This window comes from Kryptolebias marmoratus, linkage group LG12 (assembly GCF_001649575.2).
Source record: "Kryptolebias marmoratus isolate JLee-2015 linkage group LG12, ASM164957v2, whole genome shotgun sequence".
In the NCBI taxonomy this organism is placed as follows: domain Eukaryota; kingdom Metazoa; phylum Chordata; class Actinopteri; order Cyprinodontiformes; family Rivulidae; genus Kryptolebias; species Kryptolebias marmoratus.
In genome coordinates this window covers 12,082,369-12,104,234 of record NC_051441.1, presented here as the reverse complement: position 1 = coordinate 12,104,234, position 21,866 = coordinate 12,082,369, and the positions used below count along the sequence as shown (strand labels likewise).

Below are 21,866 nucleotides of genomic sequence, written 5' to 3'. Positions count from 1 at the left end.
TAATTAGAACAGATGTAGTGCCATCCAGATGCCAAAAACAGGTGAAAATGTAACTTTAATGAGTTTTCACAAATCAGAGAAAGGTTTCACGAATCCCAATCATGGTTTTAATCATGTATCTGGAAGAGGAGAAGAATCCAGTCCAGGTTTGAAGTGTCTAGGATTTGTAGTTTTTAAATTAGAATCAATTAAAGACACGGATGGTAGTGAAAAATTAGGTGGAATCGCCCTTTAGCTATTCGACGCTAGAATTTGATGCCAACTTCAGCGTCATATGACTAATGAAATGATACTTATGCTAGCTTGCGTTGCTACCGCCAAGACGACCGAGCGTCAATGCGGCCCGCCAAAAGAGTAAAACTGACAACTAACTAGAAACACAAAGCTGGTACACAACGCACTTTAATTGAGTACCATAAACTTCTAGAATATATGAAGAAAAATACCTATTTGACGCATCTGAGTTGACCATACCACCACAGCCAAGCAGCGTCCAACTGAACAGCCTTTCGAAGATAAAATATGAAGGTAAAGATAAGTCTCTGCTCAAACGGATGCCTGGAAGTTGAAGCCGGAGCAGATACAGCGTCCCTATAGGACGGTCCCCTTACACATTCTTAAGTTCCGCCCCCTCTACGTGAACGAAAAACAAAACACCAACTTATTTGTTTAGGTATTGCCGCTTGTTGATTCACGTAGTTCGTCTCTTACTGTTGCATGTTTAGCCATTAGCTGTAATTAGTTGTTTCATTCTTAAAAGAAAGGTCATCTATCGCCATGATTGTGTGCAGGGGAGTAGTTAGGGCTCCAAGCCCCACATCTAGTGCGCAAACTCTGACTCCGTGAATACGACACAGCAGTGCTCAAAGGACCGGAACATCTTGGTCTAAAATATCAGCATTTTAAGTTAATGGTGTCGTTTCGTCCATCTTTATTTATGTGGTCCTAACCGACGGACAGTCAGTGTTTGTTCTTACCGCCCAAATAGTGCAGCCAGATCCAAACCAAATTCTTCAAACTTTTTATTTACTGTATCGTCAGTATTTTTGAGGTAAAAAGATTACCTGTACACACACACACGTGGTAGATGTTATGTTGACGGGGCGGAATTAGTTGCTTTGTGTGGTTTGTTGAGGTAGCGATATATCTTGTTAACAACATTTCTTCTTTGAAAGACGGAGCATGCGCAATGCGAACAGAAATGTCAGTTTACCTGGCGAGGTGTATGGAGTTGTTCTTGTCTTTGTTAAAGTTGAATCCAGTGCGCTGGGTGTAAAATCAGAAGTTGCTATTATATTTATGAAGGAGGTTTACTATCAGGTAAAAACTATATACTTTTTTTTTCTCTTTGCCGCTTTGAAGTGAAGTTACCGTCTGCTCTGTTGTTAGCTTAGCTTAGCTTAGCTTGACCCAAGGCTCAACTACTGTCCTCCACATGGTGTCATTGTAGCTAAATTAAATTAAAAACAAACAGGATATTGTTCACAAATAAACGTGCACAACAACTTGCAACACCGCCGGGCGTTTAAAACTAGTTTTTTATGCAAAGTGAAAGTGTTTTTGTGTCACTGCAGTGTCCATAGGAGTGTTGTGGAGAGATGGTGGGCTATGACCCCCAGGCTCAGAATGCAGCTCCAACCCCTCAGGAGGCAGCCTTGGCAGGGTCAGCTGCCGGGATAGCCACCAGAGCCCTCATCAGCCCCATCGATGTCATTAAAATCAGATTTCAGGTAACTGTCTGTGACATTTCAGTCACTTCTGCGCCAGCAGGTGGTGACAGATGATTTATGTAAACTTTGAAGACGCTAAAAAAAGGTCAAAGCTTAGATTTCATATTAAAAGTAAAGATGTGAACCAGCCATGATGGTTCATTTACATAACAACAAAAAGGCAACAATGCTATTTTCCCATCCTGTGTGTCCTTCTCCCCACAGCTGCAGATCGAGTGTGTTTCTTCACGGAGACCCGCAGGGAAGTATTGGGGAATACTTCAGGCTTCTCGATGCATTTACTCGGAGGAGGGCCTCTCTGCTTTCTGGAAGGGTCACACTCCAGCTCAGCTCCTCTCCATCTGCTATGGGGCGGTGCAGGTAGAGCTTGTGACTAGAAAACTGCAAGTTAACGCAACGAGATAAACATCCCCAATAACTCAAAACTGAATCTACTAAATGCTTGTTTCTTTTTTTTAAATTTGCAGTTTGTGAGCTTTGAGTTTCTGACCAAGGTGGCTCACAAGTCGACGCCGTACGACAGTCAGACAGCAGGAGTTCACTTTGTGTGCGGCGGTTTGGCAGCCTGCTCGGCCACGGTGGCCTGCCAGCCTCTGGACACGCTGAGGACACGCTTTGCTGCTCAGGGAGAACCCAAGGTAGAGCACGACACGCTGCTCTTACTCTCAGGCTGCCAGGTTTTAGGTTCAGTAAACCAAAGTACACTGTTCTACTTAAGCTCTAAAAGTTTACATCTTGTTACAACTAAAATAGTCACCTTATTCTCCCCTATGTTTTTAAATGAGATATGTACAGCAGCACATAGTTAAAGAGACCTTATTAGCCTCCTAAATTATTGTAGAAGGATTTTAACCCACTTTTTTCACGTGAACGTATAGATTTAATTGAGGTCTGTGGACATTTGTTTACCTACAGCTCTCTTAAGTTTGGGCCAGAGACTTATAATCAGGTTGAGCTCAGCACTTCAGCTGGGTTAGTTAAGCAGTTTGATTCTTTATCACTCGCTGCCGAAGGTGAAAGGATGTGTTTCTGCTTTAACTGACCTTAGGAAATAATGGCATAAAATGTCTTTAACACATAGTAATGTTTAACTCTTCCATCTGTTTAGGTGTACAGAAGCTTGCGGCACGCCGTGTCCACGATGTGGCGTTCAGAGGGACCGTGGACGTTTTACCGCGGCCTCTCTCCGACCCTGTTGGCGGTGTTTCCTTACGCTGGCATGCAGTTCTTCTTCTACAACGTCTTTAAAAAACTGTTGTCTCCCCCATCTAAAGCTGGGGACTCAGGAGGTCAGTGGGAAAGGAAATCCTAGCCCTCCTTTCAGAAAAAAAGCAAAGAATTTAGTTTTGATAGCTTTGCTTTGGGTGCTTTAATCAAAGCTGAGTGAGCGAACATTAAGGCTCTGCATGTTATTCACCATTTGGCCCTAAAATATATAGCATCATAAACTCAGTTTTCTTTTTCTGGGTTCATCAACGTAGAGTTCAGAGTTGGTTCCAAGTGTTACGCAGATGTGCGCTGATGAGTTGTGTCTCTTCAAGGATTCCTGAGAAGCCTGATTTGTGGCAGCGGAGCTGGAATGATCAGCAAAACCATCACGTATCCATGTGACTTATTCAAAAAGAGGCTGCAGGTGGGGGGCTTTGAGAAAGCCAGGGTTTACTTTGGACAGGTGAGCTCCTCTCCTATACGCTTCTCGTTTCATCGAAGCACAAACGCTCTCTCTCATCAGTCAGCGTGACGTCTCGCCTCTCCTGCGCAGGTGCGGAGCTACAGCGGCCTGACGGACTGCATGGTTCAGGTCGCCAAAGAGGAGGGTTTCCGAGGATTCTTCAAGGGCTTCTCGCCCAGCCTGTTGAAGGCTGCGCTGTCAACAGGCTTCACTTTTTTCTGGTATGAGTTTTTCCTCAGCGTCACGTGTAACATCAGGGAGAAGCGGAAAACGGGCGTCCTCACCAAAGACCAGGAGAGGAGATAGTGAACAGAGAGGTCCAGATGAGGCAATCACGCACATTTAAAAGCACACTTGACGTCTTGTTGCACTAAACAAATTTCCAAACTGGGTCAGTGGTGGGTTCTGCTGTTTACATGGAGAATGTGGGGAAAATCATCTTGTTAAACTGGATGTTATATCATTTAAATGTAGACTATAAACACATTATATTTGTTAAATGTTATTTAACCTGCTTTTTGAACAGAGTACCTATGAAACCATATTTATTTTTAAGTGTGTTTGTCTTGGAAATATATTACGTATATCATTAAATGCCAGAGGAACGGATGTTAATGACTCTTACTGCACACATTACTGTTCCCTTTGTATTTCATTCTTGTTGAGAGAAATGGCCTGCTTGGTTTGCAGAAAGTAAATAAGAACTCAGAAGAATCAAGTATCACTCTGTCAGCCGTTGTATAGGAACTATGAGGTTTATGCATAATGTTCTTGTTTTAGTTGATGTTGAAATAACATTTCAACTGAAGTTTGCACATTTCATGCTCTTATTTTGTTAACCTGAGGATTTGTCATCAGATTGAAGAAGGGGAAACTACCAAATGTTAGCTTTGTAAATGTTTGCCGTTGTTGCAAATAAATGGTGTGAACAAAACAAAGAAACGTTATCATTTTTTAAATCTATTACTACAGCTCGTCCATAATGAAACCACAGTCTCGAAACTGTTCATTCAGAGATTAAAGTTTCTACTAAACTAACACTTTGTGCGTATGTGTGCTAAAATGTCTGTCCATCATTGCAAAATTAAGGGCTGTATTTTGTGGGTAAAAAGTAGACATCTGTATAAAGTTAGATTTTTTTTTTGATTTAAGGAAACTTTCAAATTTGTCACCCAGTTCAACTGTTTATTGTAGACACACAGGTTCAATTTTCAAAATGTAACATTTCCAAAGATGTCCTAATTAAGTTTTTATTCTCATTTTCTTTAAAAAAAAAATCAACTTAAGTCAGAAGAACACAACTGATGCAATTTGATCACTGCTTTTATTCAAGGTTACACGAGCATAAAAATGGTAAAAACTGAATCCAGTCTGCAATCTTTGTATTTTTTTACATATAAGCATTTCCATCTTGTTTTATATCTTCAGACTCCTTTTGTTTACAGGCTGACCTATTTAAGACCTGTCCATTTAAATTTAACACTAGCAAAGACTTCTCACGCAGTTAGTTATGCATCGATATTTGATATTTAATTTACAAAGTCATCACCAAAAAGGAACACAATTAAACAGATTATAGCAGGTAAACAACACCACATGAACGTAGTAAACCTCAGGTAAAATACACCATTAAGCAAGAGACTGAGATGGCAAAGAAAACATTAAACAGACTGAAAATTTCAAAGCAGGCTCTGTCAAAATGATGCAATCACATGAAGACAATATGGCAGATTTTCACTATGAATAAACAGACATAAGAGTCTTGTTTGTTGCAAAATAAATTTCATAGTAATCTTACCGCTAGACACATTTTTAGTGTTAACATCAATGGTGTTCGTACAGTATTCACAATAATACTTCATCACTGTGCACCTGAGAGGTAAAATCATAATACTTGTTACAGTGGCCAACAAAGTCTCCATCACATTAATACAAACACAAGCTCCAGTTAACAAGGCCAGAGATTCAGGTGTTCAAAGGTGAAGCGGCAAAAACTTGAGTTCTGTACATGTAAAGTTTAAGTGACTTAACTTCATATCTTATCCGGACACCCTGAGCTCGGATGAAAACGGTGATGCTCTGTGGGTTGAAAACACTTGCAGGAATGTACGCTACACTTTGTTGGACTCCATACTGACCGACGCACGATGAAGGTTGGGTATCTCTTTTAAGTAGCTGCAGCTGCCTCTGCTTGGACTCTGGCATGGACAATTAAAACCTGTACACCCCGAGTGGCTTTGCTGTAGGGATGGAGCCGCCTGCCCGCACCTGTAAAGGCTTTCAGAGCTGCTGGCTTCGCTGTAACGCCAGCTGAGGTTCGAGGGACGACTGGGACAGTGAAAGGTCTCCTTCACTCGTGCTGGCCGAGGGGGACGTTGTGCTGGACAGGGCACTGATCCACAGGTCGAGGGGTGTTCCTGGCCTCATTCGGGCTGCGGGCTGGAGTTCCAGGAGAAAAAGCTGGGCAGTTTGAAGAGCGAATCCCTGCGGCCCGGGTCAGGCAGGGTCAGCGTCTCCGGAGCGGACTTCTTCCTCGGTCGCTCCTTGGGCACCGACAGGAAGTCTGGAGCTTCGGTGGAGAGGGGCGTGGACGGGGCGCTGTTGGGTCCGCTCCGGGTACAAGATGCCAGCGGGGTCTCTGAGATGGAGATGGTAGGGGGGAAGGTGCCGATCTTCAGGTTGGTGGCTTCCTGTGTGGTGCGTTCGTACTCCCTCACCTCCTCCATGGTCATATCTGATGGCGTGGAAGCATCACATTCCATCGTCATTTCAACTCATGAACAAACGTAAGATAATGACTTAAAGAAAAAAGTTGAATTTTTATTAATCAGTTTGTCTAACATATTTGGCAGCAAAAAGAATCAAAACTTTATTTCATAAACACACAAGTTTTATCACCTGCTGCCAAACGTCAATGGGTGATCAGCTCTTACTGTCAACATTGCCTGTCTGTTAGCAAAATACTTCATGACCCACTGGATGGATTTTAATGAACCTCTCAGAAGGACGTACATCTACAACTCGTTGATCTTTGGAGTCAACCCAGTTCAAGTTGGTTGTCTTAGACAACTGACTTTTGAAAACACAAAAATGACTTTAACTCAGTCCATTTTACAGACACTGAGCAGATTTTGTTGTGTCAGTAGAGTAGAGCATCATCCTGAACACATCCTTAAACACTGATACAGTTTGTGTGATTTTGCAATATTGCATGTCATTTATAAAGTTAACCAAACTATAACACTTTTCTTATAATAAAATGATCTTAGTTTAAAATGCCAGTGATGAAAGGTGGCTGATGATATGCATTTCATCAAGGAGTGATAGGCTTTTCATCTACACTGGCATTTCATTATTACCGGCATTTGAAATAAACTCACCAATCCACTCGTCCACCCAAGCAAAGGCCTGCTTGTGTCCTAGAAGAAGGATATCTCGAATCACCTGAGCACAATAAGAAAAGTATGTGAAGAAACCCGACAAAAAGTGGTTAAAAATCACAGCGGAAGACGTGGTGGAGGAGGGAATTCAAGGTAAGAGGATGTGAATCACATTAACTTAACTCTGAAGGTGAGAGAAAGTCTGAAAAGAAGTTTTTAATGTTTCTGTTTTTCTGTACAAATATGATTAATATGAGTCACTCCTGTTGCTTTGTGAGTAATGACCCTGACTCTGTGTGTGTGTGTGTGTGTGTGTGTGTGTGTGTCAAAGTGAGCCTCAGGCAAGGAGGAAACAGGGACAGTTTGACCCAAGGACAGATGCTGCTGAGAGCGTGGCAAAAATGGGTTTGGGAGAAGGCAATTTGAAGTTTAAATGTTACCGGCAGCACTAACTGTGAGATGTGAACGGGGGCAGATATTGTAGAGAGAGATAAGAGAAAAGCTGTGCTTTCTGTGTTTACAGAGAAGAAAACCGAACACCTCCGGCAACGGCAGAAATCTGCTCAGGTCAAAATGTTCGAGAAAATCAAAAACAGTATGTCTGGCTGCAATAAACAAGACTTCCGTCCTGCTCACCTTGTGCACAAATTGTTCCACGCGCGTTTGCAGTCCCCAGACTTCGAACTTGACTGTGACCAGTTTGTACGAGCACATGATGGGGTCTTGAGTGTCGATCCATCCCTCCTGCAGAACCCCTCGCTCAGTCTTCTTTGACTTAAAGTATCGAAGGTCCTGGAGCATCACAAGATAAATGGTTAAAAACAAAATCACACGTTCTTCCTGTAAATAAAAGGCCTTACATCCCTTAAAGGAACACATGACGCCCTGAAGTTTTAAACTAAGATCATCTTATCATGAGGAGGAATGAAATTATTTTATTAAAATCCATCAAGTGGTTTATGCGTTCTTTTGGTAACAATATAGACAAATGAAATTCCACACACTAACATGAGCAAAACTATGATAAACACCTGTTTCTGATAAGACTTGCAACCATCGCCTTATTAGTATGCTGTGATGCTTTCCGTCATATATCTGGCTCACACACTCCCAGCTCCCACCCTGCCCACAGGACAGGAACACCTGCATTCATTACAAGACTCCTGCAGAGCCCTGCCAGGCCTCGCAGACGGAGTCCTTCATCGCTAACTTTACGTGCATTAATCACTGCTCCCCGTGGACTAATTATGTCGCCGTGCTCATTTGTCTTGGGGTCACACGTTTGACTGTGACAGAATGTGAGCGGGCGGGACGCCACGCTCTTGGTCCCTGCAGGGAATACATTTCTAGAGGAGGTGGAGGAGGCACGCCGAATTTGTTTTTATATGAAATGTGTCATCGAGTTTACTGGAGAGAGAGAGAGACTGGAGATTAAAAAAAGCAAAAGGCAGCAAACGCTAACAAGCGTTTAGACACGTACTGTAAACTCCTCTGAAAGAAGGTGTTTAAATTTAGACTACAGAACATTTTAAACAGGATAGTTTAAACCATTTGAAGTTGGGGTCTGTGGAACAATTAATATCTTATCTGTTGTAGATAGTTGTTGGAACAACCTCAGTTTGGAGAAATAGAGTTAAATGATGAGCTAACAGAGGCTGAGTGGAGTCAAGACCAAAGTGGATTACTGCTGTCTAAGAACAAGAAACTCTCTAAAGATTTCATAGCAGGTCATGCAAATACCACTTTGTAAATCTTTACGTTGGCGTCAATTTCATGGTCTTAGCCTGGCTTGGACTAGCCATTAGCTCGTCAGTCGGGCCAGAATTTAACTGTATTTCTGCAAACTGAGTTTGTTCAAAAAGATATCTATACAGGAAAAAGACATCTGTCTAATTCCTTTACAAAAGCTCTGTAATACAAATTTAACAAATTTAATTGTAGCGTACAGCTTTGTTGAGACTTTCTGTATGCAAAGGAAATATTGTGCAAAATAATAAAATGTATTTTTAAAAAAAAAAGAAATCTATGTAAAGGATGCACAGAAATGGAAACTCTACTCTGATCCAGATAATAAAACACAGACTACATGGCTGATGGTCTTTTATTTTTCCATCATGCCAATAACAAAAACATATCTATGGCTTTATACCTCAAACTTGATTTAAAATAAAAAAAAGTCTGTTTTACCACAACTTTTCTCTCATTCCCTTAAAGGGCCAATCAATAATCTTTGCAGAAGATTGTTCACAATATGTCAAAGTAATTTGACAAACCAGACATATATTGGCTGTTGTTTGACATTATCCAGTTAATGATTGATCTCCAAGTTTTATAGTGTTTAATTATGATGCAAGGACAAAAACATCTTTTTTAATGTAAAGAAATATAAGCTAACACAAAGAGTCATAAAGAAAGCCCCTGTGCTATTTTTACAACTGGAAATCCAACGATTTTTACACGAACAGACTGATGTCTATGTTTAGCTCTGAACAAACATCTCTGTGCTATTCTTAGCTCAGAGTATGAAACCAGGAGAGCATAAAGGTCATGGGAAGGTCTTTGTGTGTGTGTGTGTGTGTAAGAGAGGATGTCAATAATAAAACAGCATAGCATCAATGTCATGACTCCTCTTGATTATTAATAGCTTAGCTTCTTATGATCATCACGCCCCGATAGATGGGCCAGCACGCTTGCATACGAATGTCAAATCAACACAGTTAATATCCCCTCCTCCACATGTATACATGCATTTATCTTCTTTTTATCACTCAGAGGAGGCAGACGGACAGCTGGTTGTCCAAATGGAGCTGGTGGTGCTTGTGGAAAATAGCATATCTGTTCTCATATCTATGGCCCTTTGTTAAGATCTTTCTCTTCTTTGTTTTATCTCATTTTCATATTTTCCACTCTTTTTTGTCACATCATTCAGACCCTTCTGTTCACTCACTTCGGACTCCTTGTAGTGGCGCTCGGGGATCTCATCATAGGCAATATCCACTAAACACACCTCTGTTTCCTCCTCTCTGGCCTCACTTCCAAAGATCTGAGGGACAGGAAAACACTGAAATAACTTTGGTCATTCACAAATGTTCATGGGTTGATCGGCAGAGAGAGAGGTTTTTGTCACTGAGAGCTATTTTAGTTAAAAATGATCATAAAATACTCCTCATTAAAGATAAAGTTCCAAGAAGTTTGAGTTTACCAAAAATTTGGATTTGAAATAATAAGAAAAAACACAAAAAGGCATAATATTTGGCTTTTCTCTCAGACAATACTCCAAACAATATGTAATTTACATCTCATTTCCAAGCAGTTTCACACTTTCTGCTTCACTAATTTTTGATTAAATAGGATTGAACAGGTTGAATCGGTTACTAAAAATGATCAGTGAGTGAGAGGACAAAGAACACTGGTAACTGGACAAATGGTGGAGGCGGCGAGGTGTTAAAAGTGGAAGAGCCAGCCCTGCTTCTGAATGAGTCGGCACACCAATTTGTTCCAATCAGCCACCAAATGTGGATTTACGACCATCTGTGAAACCGTCTCTATTTTGGGTGCAACTTGTGTGAAAAACCACCGAGTGGAGCTGCAGCCTTTTGTTTTACAGCCGAAGAATGGCTCGAGGCGGCATTGCATGAACGCAAGACTGATCCTTCTGCCCATCAAAGTGTTCAGTGGCTCAAAGAGGAAAAACCGAGCAGAGTTTTCAGCTGTGGTGAAATCCTACAAGACATTTTCATTTTGCTGTAGACAAATTCCAGCTTTCAGAATCTTATACAAAGCTATTTCTATTAAATCTTTATTATTATTATATTTAGTAACATCATTTTTCTGTCATAAATACATGTTTTGGCAGTAATATAGTATAGATATTTATGCAAATCATAATTAAAGTTTAAAAAGGTTTTTATGACTTTTTGATGTTGAATAAATAATTATAGAACCAAAGCAGGTGGACTTAAGGTTTAAAAATAAGATTTAAGACACATCAGATTGGATTCCTTTACTTAAAATTTAAGTATTTTAGTTTCATCTGTCTTGCCTCTGTGTTTGAGACTTACGGTGTATAAAAAATGTGGCTTTAGGCCACATTTGTGCTGAAATATTGAAAATCTTTTGAAAAAATTGGCAAAGTTTCAACCAACAGTGCAAGCTCTATAAGTGGTTTGTATTTTTTTTCCCCCAGGAAGGTCACAACTGTGTCGTTTGTGTGAGATTGTGTGATGCAGTCAAATTGATTTGGTCATAAAAAAATAATGATGTTTTCACCAACAGACTCTGTTATGAAGCGTCTAAATCTCAACTATCTGCAGGAATGTGAAGGTGGCAGAACGAGTGCCCATTTTCTTCATGGCCTTCAGTCACAATGACACAATAACCCTCTGACAAAGACAATTCATTAGATTTGATATGAAAGCTTTGGAGCATAAAGATGGTGAAAAAAAACAGCATGGTAAAGAAGATGAAACAATAAAACAGACGACAGAGGAAAGCCAAAAGCCCCAAATCAAAACCCTTTTGAAAAATCAAGCTGTGATCCCTTTTTTTCTTTTAGTTCTTCCCACGCAGTTTGCACCAATCACACTTTGACCTCTGCTCACCTTATCATTGTTTCCTTTGTTGTCCTCGTATTTGGTCTCTATGTGGATGGAAAACTTTGGAAGGAAGGAGCACTGGAGGGAAAAGAAAGAAGAATAAACCAATATCCAACCATGACGTTTTTATTAGAAGCTGAATAAAATGCTTAATTATTGATGTTTGGCTCAGATCACATCACACAGGATGACAGGTAAGACTAACTGCGTGCCTCTGTTTCTGTTTTCTATCAGTAGCAATATTTACTGGCTTACTTTGTAGATTTCTATTACATGCACCTCCTTGTTATGTGTCATTGGGTTAATTGTATTAAGCTTAGGATCATCAGCCACTTGATTAAAGCTTCACACCTGAAAAATGAGCATAAACTCTTCAACTACAAGCCGCTGTGAGCGTGTGTGGGTTTGTTTCTACTAATTATGGAGTCCAAAACCTGACAGGACACCCACTTGATGAGGACAAAATTATGGTTTCCTTATTTACAAAGAAACATTTCAAACTTTTTTTTATTATGTATATACAGCTGTGATTAGTGTAGAGGGGTATGTGTACTATCAATGCAATGTTTTTGTGGAGCTATGCAGTAAATGAGCCTTTGTGAAAGGTTTGGGGGTGGGTAAGGAGGTGTAGAAAGAGTTAGAGAGAGTGTGCATGCTTCTTCTTAAATAACGTGTTGTGCAGTAGAAACTTTTCCATTAGGTGTGATGAAACCTTTACTGGTTGTTGTAACTGATTTGTCAAAGCAGCCTCATTTGTCATTACCTTACTAGTCAGGTTTTGACACTGTAAAGCCAAGTCTCTGGTTCCAAAACCAGCGTAATGATATTTTAGCTCAACGGAGTCACATTTAAGTCAATTGGCACCTAAATTATAAACAAACCAAATCAAATGAAGGCGTTATTTCACGGCTGCTTATTGCTGCAACCGATCACTGGCTTCACTTTCTGACACCTCTAACAAACTCTAACATTCCCTAAATGTTTTCACGTTTCATCAGTCTCAGGAGACAGAGTAGTTATTTTAATGTGAAGCTGCTGCAGCCTTCTTCATACAAGTAGTTGCTAACTTAGATCAAAACTAATTACTGATTTTTTTTTTTTTCCCCATTGCTTCAGTTATATTTCTTTACCTCTTACAACACAAGGTCATGGAGGAGGTTTGTGTTTTTGTGTGAATCGGCTTCTCTCAGAGTAGGAAAGAGAGATAAGAACAGGAAGTTAGATAATCCAGGACCTCATAGAGGTATTGAAACCAGTTTAGGCCAATAATCCTACTGCTTAGAGGAAGAATGCAGATTTTCACTAAATCCCAAGGAAGCCTCAAGATATCTCAAAACTAGGAACAAGGAAGGAGTTAATACTCGACTTGGATTAGTCATTAGTTACTCTTTTAAGATGTCGTCTGAGGCAATACTGATTTATCTCTTGATCTCTGGTATTCTGCTCTTATGTACAGCACAACACGTATATTAGGAGAAATATGAATGAAAAAAAACACCCGAGCCAAAGTTGATCAAAGCGTAATGCATCTTGGATCAAAATGTGTGTGCGTGAGATGGGTGCAGGAACTTTGAAGCTACTCACCGTGTACTCTGAATGTATTTTCAGCAGAGGCCATCAGTATAATGGACAGGGATGAGGGATGAGGGGGAGAGACAGGGGTAAGAAAACAAAGAAATAAAACAGTATGAAAATAGAGAAAAGGAAAATAGGATAAGGACCATTAAAGCTCAGCAGGGAGATTTTAGTTCCAGTAAAAGCACAAGAGAAGAGCTCACATTTTGCTGTGACAATTACATAAAAAAAAAAAAAATCTAGCACAGTTTTGATGAGGGAAAATTTATTCACGTTTTTCACAGGAACAGACATAGAGTTGTTAAAAATCCAACGTAACACTGAGAAAAACTGAGACAAACAATAATAATTACATTTTAACAGATATGATTTGTACAAATCTAAGAAAAATCCTTCTTTAAATGACTGAAAAGTCTGACATTTTCTTTTTATTATTTACAAATTTTCCAAAAACATATTTTTATGTACCTTGTTTTGGCACCTTAGAAAAAGGAAGGTATTGCTTTGTGACATTTTTAGATGATAAAGAAAAGCTTATATAAGATACGGTGCAGGAGTCGGATTCTAAGATTAATGTTACAAATAAATAAAAAGGGGGCAAGAAAAAAGTCACAAATCTCTTTTTGTTACACAGGCAATTTATTTGACCTTCCTGGTGATTCCATACAGCAGCTGCCAGCTGATGTACAAATTATTACTGCAGACGGAGTAACAGGAGAAGCAATTTCTATATTGTTTTCACAATCGTATCAGAAGCTAATAATGATTAGAGCACAGCCAATTTGACCAGGTGTTTATGGTTGGGTAATAGAAGAAAACAAAGATGCACAATTAAAGCATTACCTGTGATGGTGTATGGGTAATAGTTCCAAGCCTTCTCTGTGACATAGAAGATTTTTGGGACCACTGCTCGGGCCCAGCTGGGCAGCTTGCTGAAACACACAAACATCAGTGACTTGATTAGTTCACCAAAAGAAGAAAGGCGAGAAGACTGATGAGACAAATAGCTTGTGTGCTGCAGAGACAAATCAGGCCTTTCTTTAAGTTTCCTCAACTCTTTTCTTTCGGCCTATCAGCCAGAACAGGCAATGACAAACTCCAGCTGCGTGGAGCCGTAATGGAGGTCTGGCAACGCAGGCTTCATGGTCCCTGGAGAAGCTGATTACGCTGATTACACCCCACACCCTGCTGGGGACTTTCACTAAAGCTGATGCTGTGATAGATACAAAGAGGGGCACAGAGGGAAATAATTTTCATTTCTCATCGCAAATGAACTCTCAATGAAGGAAAATTGCCAGGCCACGGATTTGAGATATATGTGAAATCTGGAACTGATTGATTTTTTAAAAAACTCTGACAGTTTTAACAACGTGACCGTAATCACTAATTGACAATAGATGAGGAGAAAGCAGTGGTGTAGATAGTCCTAATAAAGCTCCATCAGATCCAGTTTAGCTCAAATTACAGTTTTATTCTGTCTGAATTAAGCGCAACAAATATCATTGTTCAGAAACTGGATATATCTGTGGAATAAGGTTTCAAATCGTAGATGACTTTCATTCAGATCCACTAGGTTCTGATTTTATTTTCTTCTGTGTAAAGGAAGATGGTAGAAATTACACAGGACTGTCGGAGACTTGTTGAGGTTACAGGGACACGAGACAGACGGCTCCCTCCGGCAAATGTTCAGGGAAATATCCAAACACAGCAGACCGGTCACACGTACTCCCCCCTACACCACCACACACGCACACACACAGACACACACAAGCAGACTGCAGCGATAACACACTAACAGGTGGTTTGTGGGCGAAGAGAGGCAGGCTCCACGTCCGACAGCAACTGCTCAAATTATCCATCGCTTACACTGACCTCATCTCCCTCTATCCCCGCACACACACACACACTGTCAGTACTGTCTTCTTCTTCTCTAAGTGTGCCGGTGACAGTTCAGATTTCCCAGAGGCACACTGACTTGTCACTTCTGACCACAAAACTTCACGCCCACGCCCCCCCCAGCCCTGTCTCCTGGTTTGGTAGCTCTCTTTTTGTCTGTGTCTCTTAGAAACGAGTGCAACCAGTTGTCTGTCACCGAACTCGATTGTGTTCACTGCGAACACCTCATCCCCTCTCGCTGGAATAAGGCAATGAATGAAATGAATGAAACTCTGGAAAATAATGACCATAAATATTTTAAATGCATTGCTTCAGTTTAAACTTTAAAAGCTACGAAAGACAAGTTATCTAACGTTACAACACTAAAATAAAGTTGCATTGAAGCACCTTCAATAGCAACAAATAGCTGTTTACATATAAAACCTAAAAAGCATGAAAGTGTAATTTTGTGATCAGTTTCAGAAGTAATATCAAAACAAAATGAATTTCCATATAGGCTAGTCAAGACAGATCAAGAATTATTGTCCAAAGCATTCCTGACTTTGGTCCTCTGCTTTAAATGATTTGAAGTGGGTTCTGTGAAGTTATGAACTACTAACATCTTACCTGTTGCAGATAACTCTTTGAATGACCACAGTTTGGAGACATAGAGTTTGATGAGCTAAAGCTAGTGAGTAGGTCAAGACCAAAATGGATTGCTGCCGTCTTAAAGCAACTTCAGTCTCAAACATTTTATAGCTGATCATGCAAATTCTGTTTTATAAACCTTTACATCGCTGTCATTTTCACATTCCGCAGTTAGTCTGGCAGACATATTATGATCGCAGACAGGAAGTGTTACATTTCAGCTGTAAGTGCTACAGATAGCTTTGTTGCTAATTTCTGCTAAAAAAACAACAACTAATCTTCTGTTTTTTCCAAATTGAGGCTGTAAAAAGAGCTATTTGCAACATGTAAGATATGAATTCTTCATAATGTTTCCACAGAACCCCACGTCAAAGTATCTGAAATACTACTAAGCTGCCAGGAAAGTAAAAAAATTCACAAAACTTTGCAGATATTCAGTTTGTTCCTGTAAATACTTTACAGGAAAGCAAAGTATACTTGAATGCTTTATGTAACAATTACTGCAGCGTTTAAAAAAATAGATTTGTACTTGTCGAAAGAGCACTTTGTTGTTAAATGCCATCATGGTCGGTCTGCACAGTTCAGCTCCGGAAAACAGCAAACTGTGTTGAGGAAATGACATTTAAAGACGTTCTGATTGTCTGGACAAATGAGGAATGTTTCAGCCAGCAGTGCAGCCAACAAAACATCTTTCATTCATTTGTTTTTGTCAGGTTGGGCAGAGACGGAGGCCAACCAAGACCCATGGTTTCCAAAAGGAAAAAAACTAATTTATTTAAAAAGAACACAAAACAAAATGACTGACGTGGCAGCAAAATTAAACATAACAAAATACAAGAACTGAAACATGAGCGGCAAGCCGAGAAACCCAGACGGCGCTTGAAGCGACAACATATCAGCAAATCAATGGAGGAGATGACTGGGTTTTAAAGACAGGAGGAAATCAGCAAAAGTGGGCACAGGTGGAATAATTACAAAAACAGGAGGCAGGTGTAGATGGGTGTGGCAGGCAGACGAGAGAGACTGAGGAGAAGTGAATGATGACTGAGGCACAGAGACAAGACAAAACATGAAGACAAGAAAAGAAACAATCTGAATACAAAAACACAAAGAAAAAACCCAAATCCTGAGAGTTTTTATCAGAAGCAAACAAAGAAAACATCTCTTCAGAATGACAGAACATTTCTCCAGGAATTCTTACGAGACTGAGTCTGTAATTTAAAAAACATTGACAGCACTGAAAAGATAAAAAGTTTATCTTTTATTAAAATAAAGAGTCTCTGTATTATCTGTTAAGAGGTGCAGTTTTGGAGAGGTTTTACAATTTTACATAATAAGAATAATTTTATATTACTGGTTAATTGGAAGTATTTTTTCAGCATGTTAAAAAAAACCCTGTTCTGGTTAATTATTCTGGGATTTTACGGTGCATTAAAAGTCTGTTTATATAAAGTTCAGGACACTGAGAGTCTAACCTGAAACATTTAAGTAGCTACAATAAATATGACTATCGTGTTAACTGTGTCAGTAAAATTAAACTATCATGCACGTCCCACTTTAGTCTAGTGGTTTAAAAAAAACACTTAAATTTTACCAGCTGTAAAGCAACAGAAGCCCAACATCGGGCTTCAAGCACTTGAAGTAAATCAATATTTCCAAATTATATTACTTTCATTTAAGTTGGTATAACTGCTCCTGCCAGGTTTTAGGATTTTTTTGTCCTTGCTGAAAAGGCAAGGATAAAAAAGTCAGTAGAAAATAGTTACAAACTAAAGGAGCTACTGCTACAGAAGCATGAAACTGTTTAATTCACTAAAAACCTTTCAAAAGTCACAGAAGACCCAAAAGAGAGCAGAATGTGTCAGCAAGAGTTTTGTGATAAACCCCTCTTATCTCTCAAGAATAAAACTCCCTCAACTCATTTATATATCTCTTTCACTTTAGCTTGGAAGAAAAAAAAATAATCAGAGAGCTGTCTGAGTCTGCTTTCAGCTTGATTTCTCCTATCAGTCCGGCTGATAAGTAACAAAGTGCTCATATATTCGCTTGCTGCATTGCTGCACAGAAAAACGCTCTTTGCTGTGAGTTATAGAGCGTCACATTTCGTACAAATTTATAACCGAGATTAAAGAGACTGCACACTTTGACAAATTAATTGTAGTCTACAGAAGAAGAAAATCAGATTCTCAATTTCACGCCCATCAGGTTTCACAAATCGTTAAACGCTCAAAGCTAAAACATAGTGAGACGTAAAATAATAAAAAAAGAGATTAGATTTTTAATTTGTTTCATTTGTTCATGACTGAAACATGAAAGCAAAGCTCAGTCCAGCTTGTAAAATCTCTGTTGTTACTTGAATACATATGATTTACTCAGTGTAATTGTTTGACTCAGAAAGTTTACAGATATTTACACAAACAGATCACTAAACGGTTCATGAATGATAATTAACAGCAAGCGTTGCTGAGAGATGAGTGTCGGTCACAGCTAGGCAGTGATAAGAAGCCACATCATCCTCATCCTCACAGTTTTATCAGCAGCAGCTTCACAAATCAGGAAAAACAGAGTCGTTACTAAGAGAAATTTTAAAAAATGTTTCATACTTGAAATTTATGTGCAGGAATTAGCACATTCTTTTGGTGCTCAAATTACTATTTTGTAAAGTTTTAACTGGACAGAGAACATCATTTATTGTGTAAAAAAGAAACACATTTAAACCACATTTTAAAGTGTCTGAAATTACATTTAATAAATATAAAAAATTCAAAACAAATGAGATTAATTTCTAAAGCAACACTGCATTTATTAAGTGTGATGCTCCAAAAAACAAATTTATTTAAATAAGAAAGTTTCTTCAGACTTTTCAACATTTTTATCATTTAGTTTGGGTTGAGCTCAACATTTCTCTGTTTTTACTCTGTTATAGTGAGGAGTAACAGTTTAAACTTAAGCTTTTTTTTTCTGTTGCTTTTCATTTAAATAATCTTAAGATTGTTGCAGATATCTACTGATCATTAAACCACGTTTTAAATGCATTTTGACACCAGTGTACGAAACATAGCAGAAACCAGACACTCACTTGTTGAGGTAGATTCTCTTCTCTGTGAACTGGCCCGACCCGTGCTCCGGATCCTCGTACGGCTCGTTCTGCACCACCTCCACACCTTCTCCACGCTCGCTCTGCTCGTGACTGTGTTTACTGATCATGTACAGCTGCCCAATCCGATACTGAAAGACAGACAGGAGAAAAGTAAACAAAAAAAAAACAAAAAACCAAGTTTGATTCACAAATTTAATGGAGGGGATTAGACAATCTAAGAAATCCTGACCACTATAGCAGTGAAAGTGTGCATTTGGATTAAAAAGTTGAGTTCAAAGAGCAATAAAAATGAATCGGAAGGGAAAACAGCAGGATTACTGCTCAGGTATACATTCCTGCAGGAAGTAGACCGTTGCCATCAAGGAACAAAGCTGGCTGATTAGCGGCTGTCTGCAGCATAGTAACAAGTCCTGACCAAACAGGACAACAACAAAAACAACAGCGAGTAAGGTAAGCCCTAAAGCGCAGCCCCAGTGATAAATCAGTCAGCACCAACAATCTTTCCCTCCGTGCTGACTGACCCACTTGGCCCTGTCCTAATGTCACTTTGAGCCGCCTCGACAGGCTGGATTTAGGTGTCACATAGCGACTGTTTTCCATACATTCGGAAAACGACAAGCGTTGGCGCGGGAACGCTTCATGACAGAAGTTTCCAACTGCTCGTGGGCCTATTTCCGTGTCGAAGAAATGGATACAGTCCTGATGGTGACTTGTGCTGCTCTGCTGAATTGCTGAGGGGTCATGTAGGACTCAGCTGACACACAAACAAGGAGAGCTGTGGTAAGCTAATGGAAAAAAGAACAAGGACCACCTGCGATGTTGACTTGTGATTAAACATCCAGCTACACAAAAAAAAATAAAAAAGGAGATGAAGCAGAAATATGATAGAGAGGTGGAAAAAAAGCTGAGCTGGTTTATACGGGGCTACACACAGAGTGTAACATGTTACATCTTAAAGCCAAATACTTTCCATCTGCTGACCGTGAGAGGAGAGCAGTGAGCTGTGAAAGAGAATTCCCAGCTGGAATGTTGATGGTGGTGAGTTTCCGACTGCACAGCTGTCTGAGTTTGGCGAGACGATGACTATGTCCCAACGATCCTGTCACAGGCCCAGCACTAATAAAAATAATAATAACACAACTAGAATGCATATCCGAGTATGTGTTGGGGAAGACTCACAGCTACTACGATGACAAACTTTTAGCTCAGTATTTGAAAAACTGTCTGAGTTATAGCCATTTCTGTGCTTGCTGTGGTGGCCATCTTGAATCAGGTTGAGTCCAAACGTTAATCTGTTCTAGATGTACATCCAGGGAATTCTTTCTGAAAGTTTCATTTAAATGTTCACTGGCTCGTGGTATATTTTGCTAGCAGACAGACAAACAATCACATGCACACACACGTTTGTGTGTGCACACACGTTTGTGTGTGCACACACAGATACTTAGGTAGGCAGAAGTAATTACATGGTTGCCTGCCTTTTGTGGGGGCAGGCAATAATAATATTTTCACAGCCCATAAAGAAGAGGGAAGGACCAAAGGTCAGAGATGGGCATAATCAAGCCAAACCAGGTTATATGTAAATAAATAAACAAACCAAGAAATACTGCCGATGCAGAATTACAGCTCTTCTCCTGGTTGTGGATATTGTGCCTCAGCTCATAAAGGCTTTTTTATGAGCTGAGCCAAATGAGCTGAATCCCAGAAAAAGGTACATTTTAACTTAAGAAAATCTACAGATCTTGTTGTAGCTTATTTCATGTTGGACTAGTTTCTCTCTTCAGCACAATTCAGTATATCACTGCACAAAGGAAAACATGCCTCCATTTTGTTTGTGACCAGAGTTGGCTACATTTTAATCTTCACAATCATACAATAGTAAACTATAATATAGGCATCAATGTCTGTCTTACTCAGTTTAACTTATTTGACCAAGAGTACACAATTGCAACATGTTGGTACAGCCAGAGCTGGTGAAATCTTTTAAGTTCTGTTGGGGGAAATGTGCCTGTTTCCATGCAGAGCAGATTAACCCAAGTGTTTTTATAGTTAGGATATGAATGACCATATACCATCTGCATAAGACAATTCAGGAAATAACTACATTATCTAGAGTCCTGGATGTGATATGATACAATAAAATACAAAACACTAGATAGCATTAAACTTTATTCTTCCCAACAGTTTATTTTGGACTCATACCAAAAGCTATCTTCACAAAAACAATATCCCAAAAATAAATAGACCAATGAAGCAGTCATAGTTTAGTGGAAAGAAAACAGTTCCTCCATGAAGAACAGCTCCTTGAGTAATTAGGTCATACGTTACGGGCAAAGATCTTGATGTTGAATGTGTATTTCCTTGGCTTTTGGAGAAAACCAGGCAGAGTGATAACCAGTTTGATTATATTCAAGACAAGACAGCTGTCTCTGATATCGATATCCTCAAGCGCTACAAATTACAAGCAATCACTTAATTGAAATTGATCATTTCTATTATAAGCCAGGATCAATTTGATCATGTGAAAGATAGGCCCATCTTTGCTGCTACATGTGAAAACAGAACTATGTTATTTATAGTGTTGCACTGTTGAGGAGGCATCACTTTGAGAGAAAAACATGAGACATGGATCAGGAGCACACATGAATCTTCCTGCTGGATGAACGTCATAGCAGCAGAGTGCCCACTTGGGAGGAGCTCTGAGCATCCCTCTGATCACGCTGATGGCAGGCAGTATATTAAACCAATGCACCATCTGTTTCCTTTCTCCCTTCATTAAATCAGGTTTTGGACAGTTTGTATAAACAGGCTGATTATTGTGCCATTCTTCCTACCTGCCATTGTGTTTAGCCCCAGTCTGTTGTTTACCCAAAAGCTGGAGCTGATGAATGAGAAGCTGCTTTCATTGTTGTCTTTGGAAATCTAATGACGAAACAAGAGAAGTGGCCCCGGCTAGGAATAAAGTGGCCATGAATAATTGGTTATTATTTCTCTTTCTCGCTCTCCAAAGACAGATGAGCTACTGGGTAGGATCAAGAGGCTGACAAGTGGGGAAAAATATGTGATCTTTTCTGCTTAGACGTAACTGCTCTTCTTCCTCTTCTCTTTGACCCATCATCTAAATTTACCTGCTATTTTTATTTTATTCTTTTAAGTCTTTTCTCTCTTTACGATCTCAGATAAAATGAACAGTCTTAAGAAAATAAGATGTGAAAGAGTTTCAGAGTTGGAGTTAGTGTCAATTTGCCTGACTGCATTCTGTTTCAGAGATGGTCTCAGTGTAACATGAAG

The 21,866-nt window shown here is 39.6% G+C and overlaps 3 protein-coding genes across 5 annotated transcripts in view; 1 reads left to right on the top strand and 2 right to left on the bottom strand.

Annotated features, from left to right (window-relative positions):
• LOC108239324 (MIF4G domain-containing protein B) overlaps nt 1-579 on the bottom strand; it is a 6,764-nt gene extending 6,185 nt beyond the window's left edge. The window contains exon 1 of one of the 2 annotated variants that reach the window (XM_017421975.3): nt 447-579. The gene's annotated coding sequence lies outside the window, so the exon portion shown is untranslated. The remainder of the gene's footprint in view (nt 1-446) is intronic. The other variant, XM_017421974.3, reaches the window with a different exon arrangement.
• A 249-nt stretch (nt 580-828) lies between these two features.
• On the top strand, nt 829-4,392 carry slc25a19 (solute carrier family 25 member 19). 2 transcript variants are annotated; one of them, XM_025007154.2, is made up of 7 exons: nt 829-1,051; nt 1,575-1,730; nt 1,935-2,090; nt 2,198-2,368; nt 2,839-3,019; nt 3,272-3,402; nt 3,493-4,392. In XM_025007154.2, the coding sequence occupies exons 2-7, from the start codon at nt 1,599-1,601 to the stop codon at nt 3,706-3,708; spliced, it is 987 nt and encodes a 328-aa protein (XP_024862922.1). In that variant the 5' UTR covers nt 829-1,051; nt 1,575-1,598; the 3' UTR covers nt 3,709-4,392. The 2 variants fall into 2 exon arrangements, with proteins under 2 accessions (XP_024862922.1, XP_017277281.1); XM_017421792.3 differs by lacking the exon at nt 829-1,051 and adding an exon at nt 1,161-1,320 and having other exon boundaries at nt 3,493-4,389.
• A 315-nt stretch (nt 4,393-4,707) lies between these two features.
• The window catches only part of pitpnc1a (phosphatidylinositol transfer protein cytoplasmic 1a), a 32,466-nt gene continuing 15,307 nt past the window's right edge, over nt 4,708-21,866 (bottom strand). Inside the window, exons 2-9 of the mRNA XM_017421757.3 lie at nt 18,555-18,703; nt 13,796-13,884; nt 12,962-12,969; nt 11,384-11,455; nt 9,730-9,825; nt 7,419-7,574; nt 6,783-6,846; nt 4,708-6,136 (exon numbers count right to left, since the gene is read on the bottom strand). Coding sequence (XP_017277246.1) covers nt 5,826-6,136; nt 6,783-6,846; nt 7,419-7,574; nt 9,730-9,825; nt 11,384-11,455; nt 12,962-12,969; nt 13,796-13,884; nt 18,555-18,703 — 945 coding nt within the window. The 3' untranslated portion in view covers nt 4,708-5,825. The remainder of the gene's footprint in view (nt 6,137-6,782; nt 6,847-7,418; nt 7,575-9,729; nt 9,826-11,383; nt 11,456-12,961; nt 12,970-13,795; nt 13,885-18,554; nt 18,704-21,866) is intronic.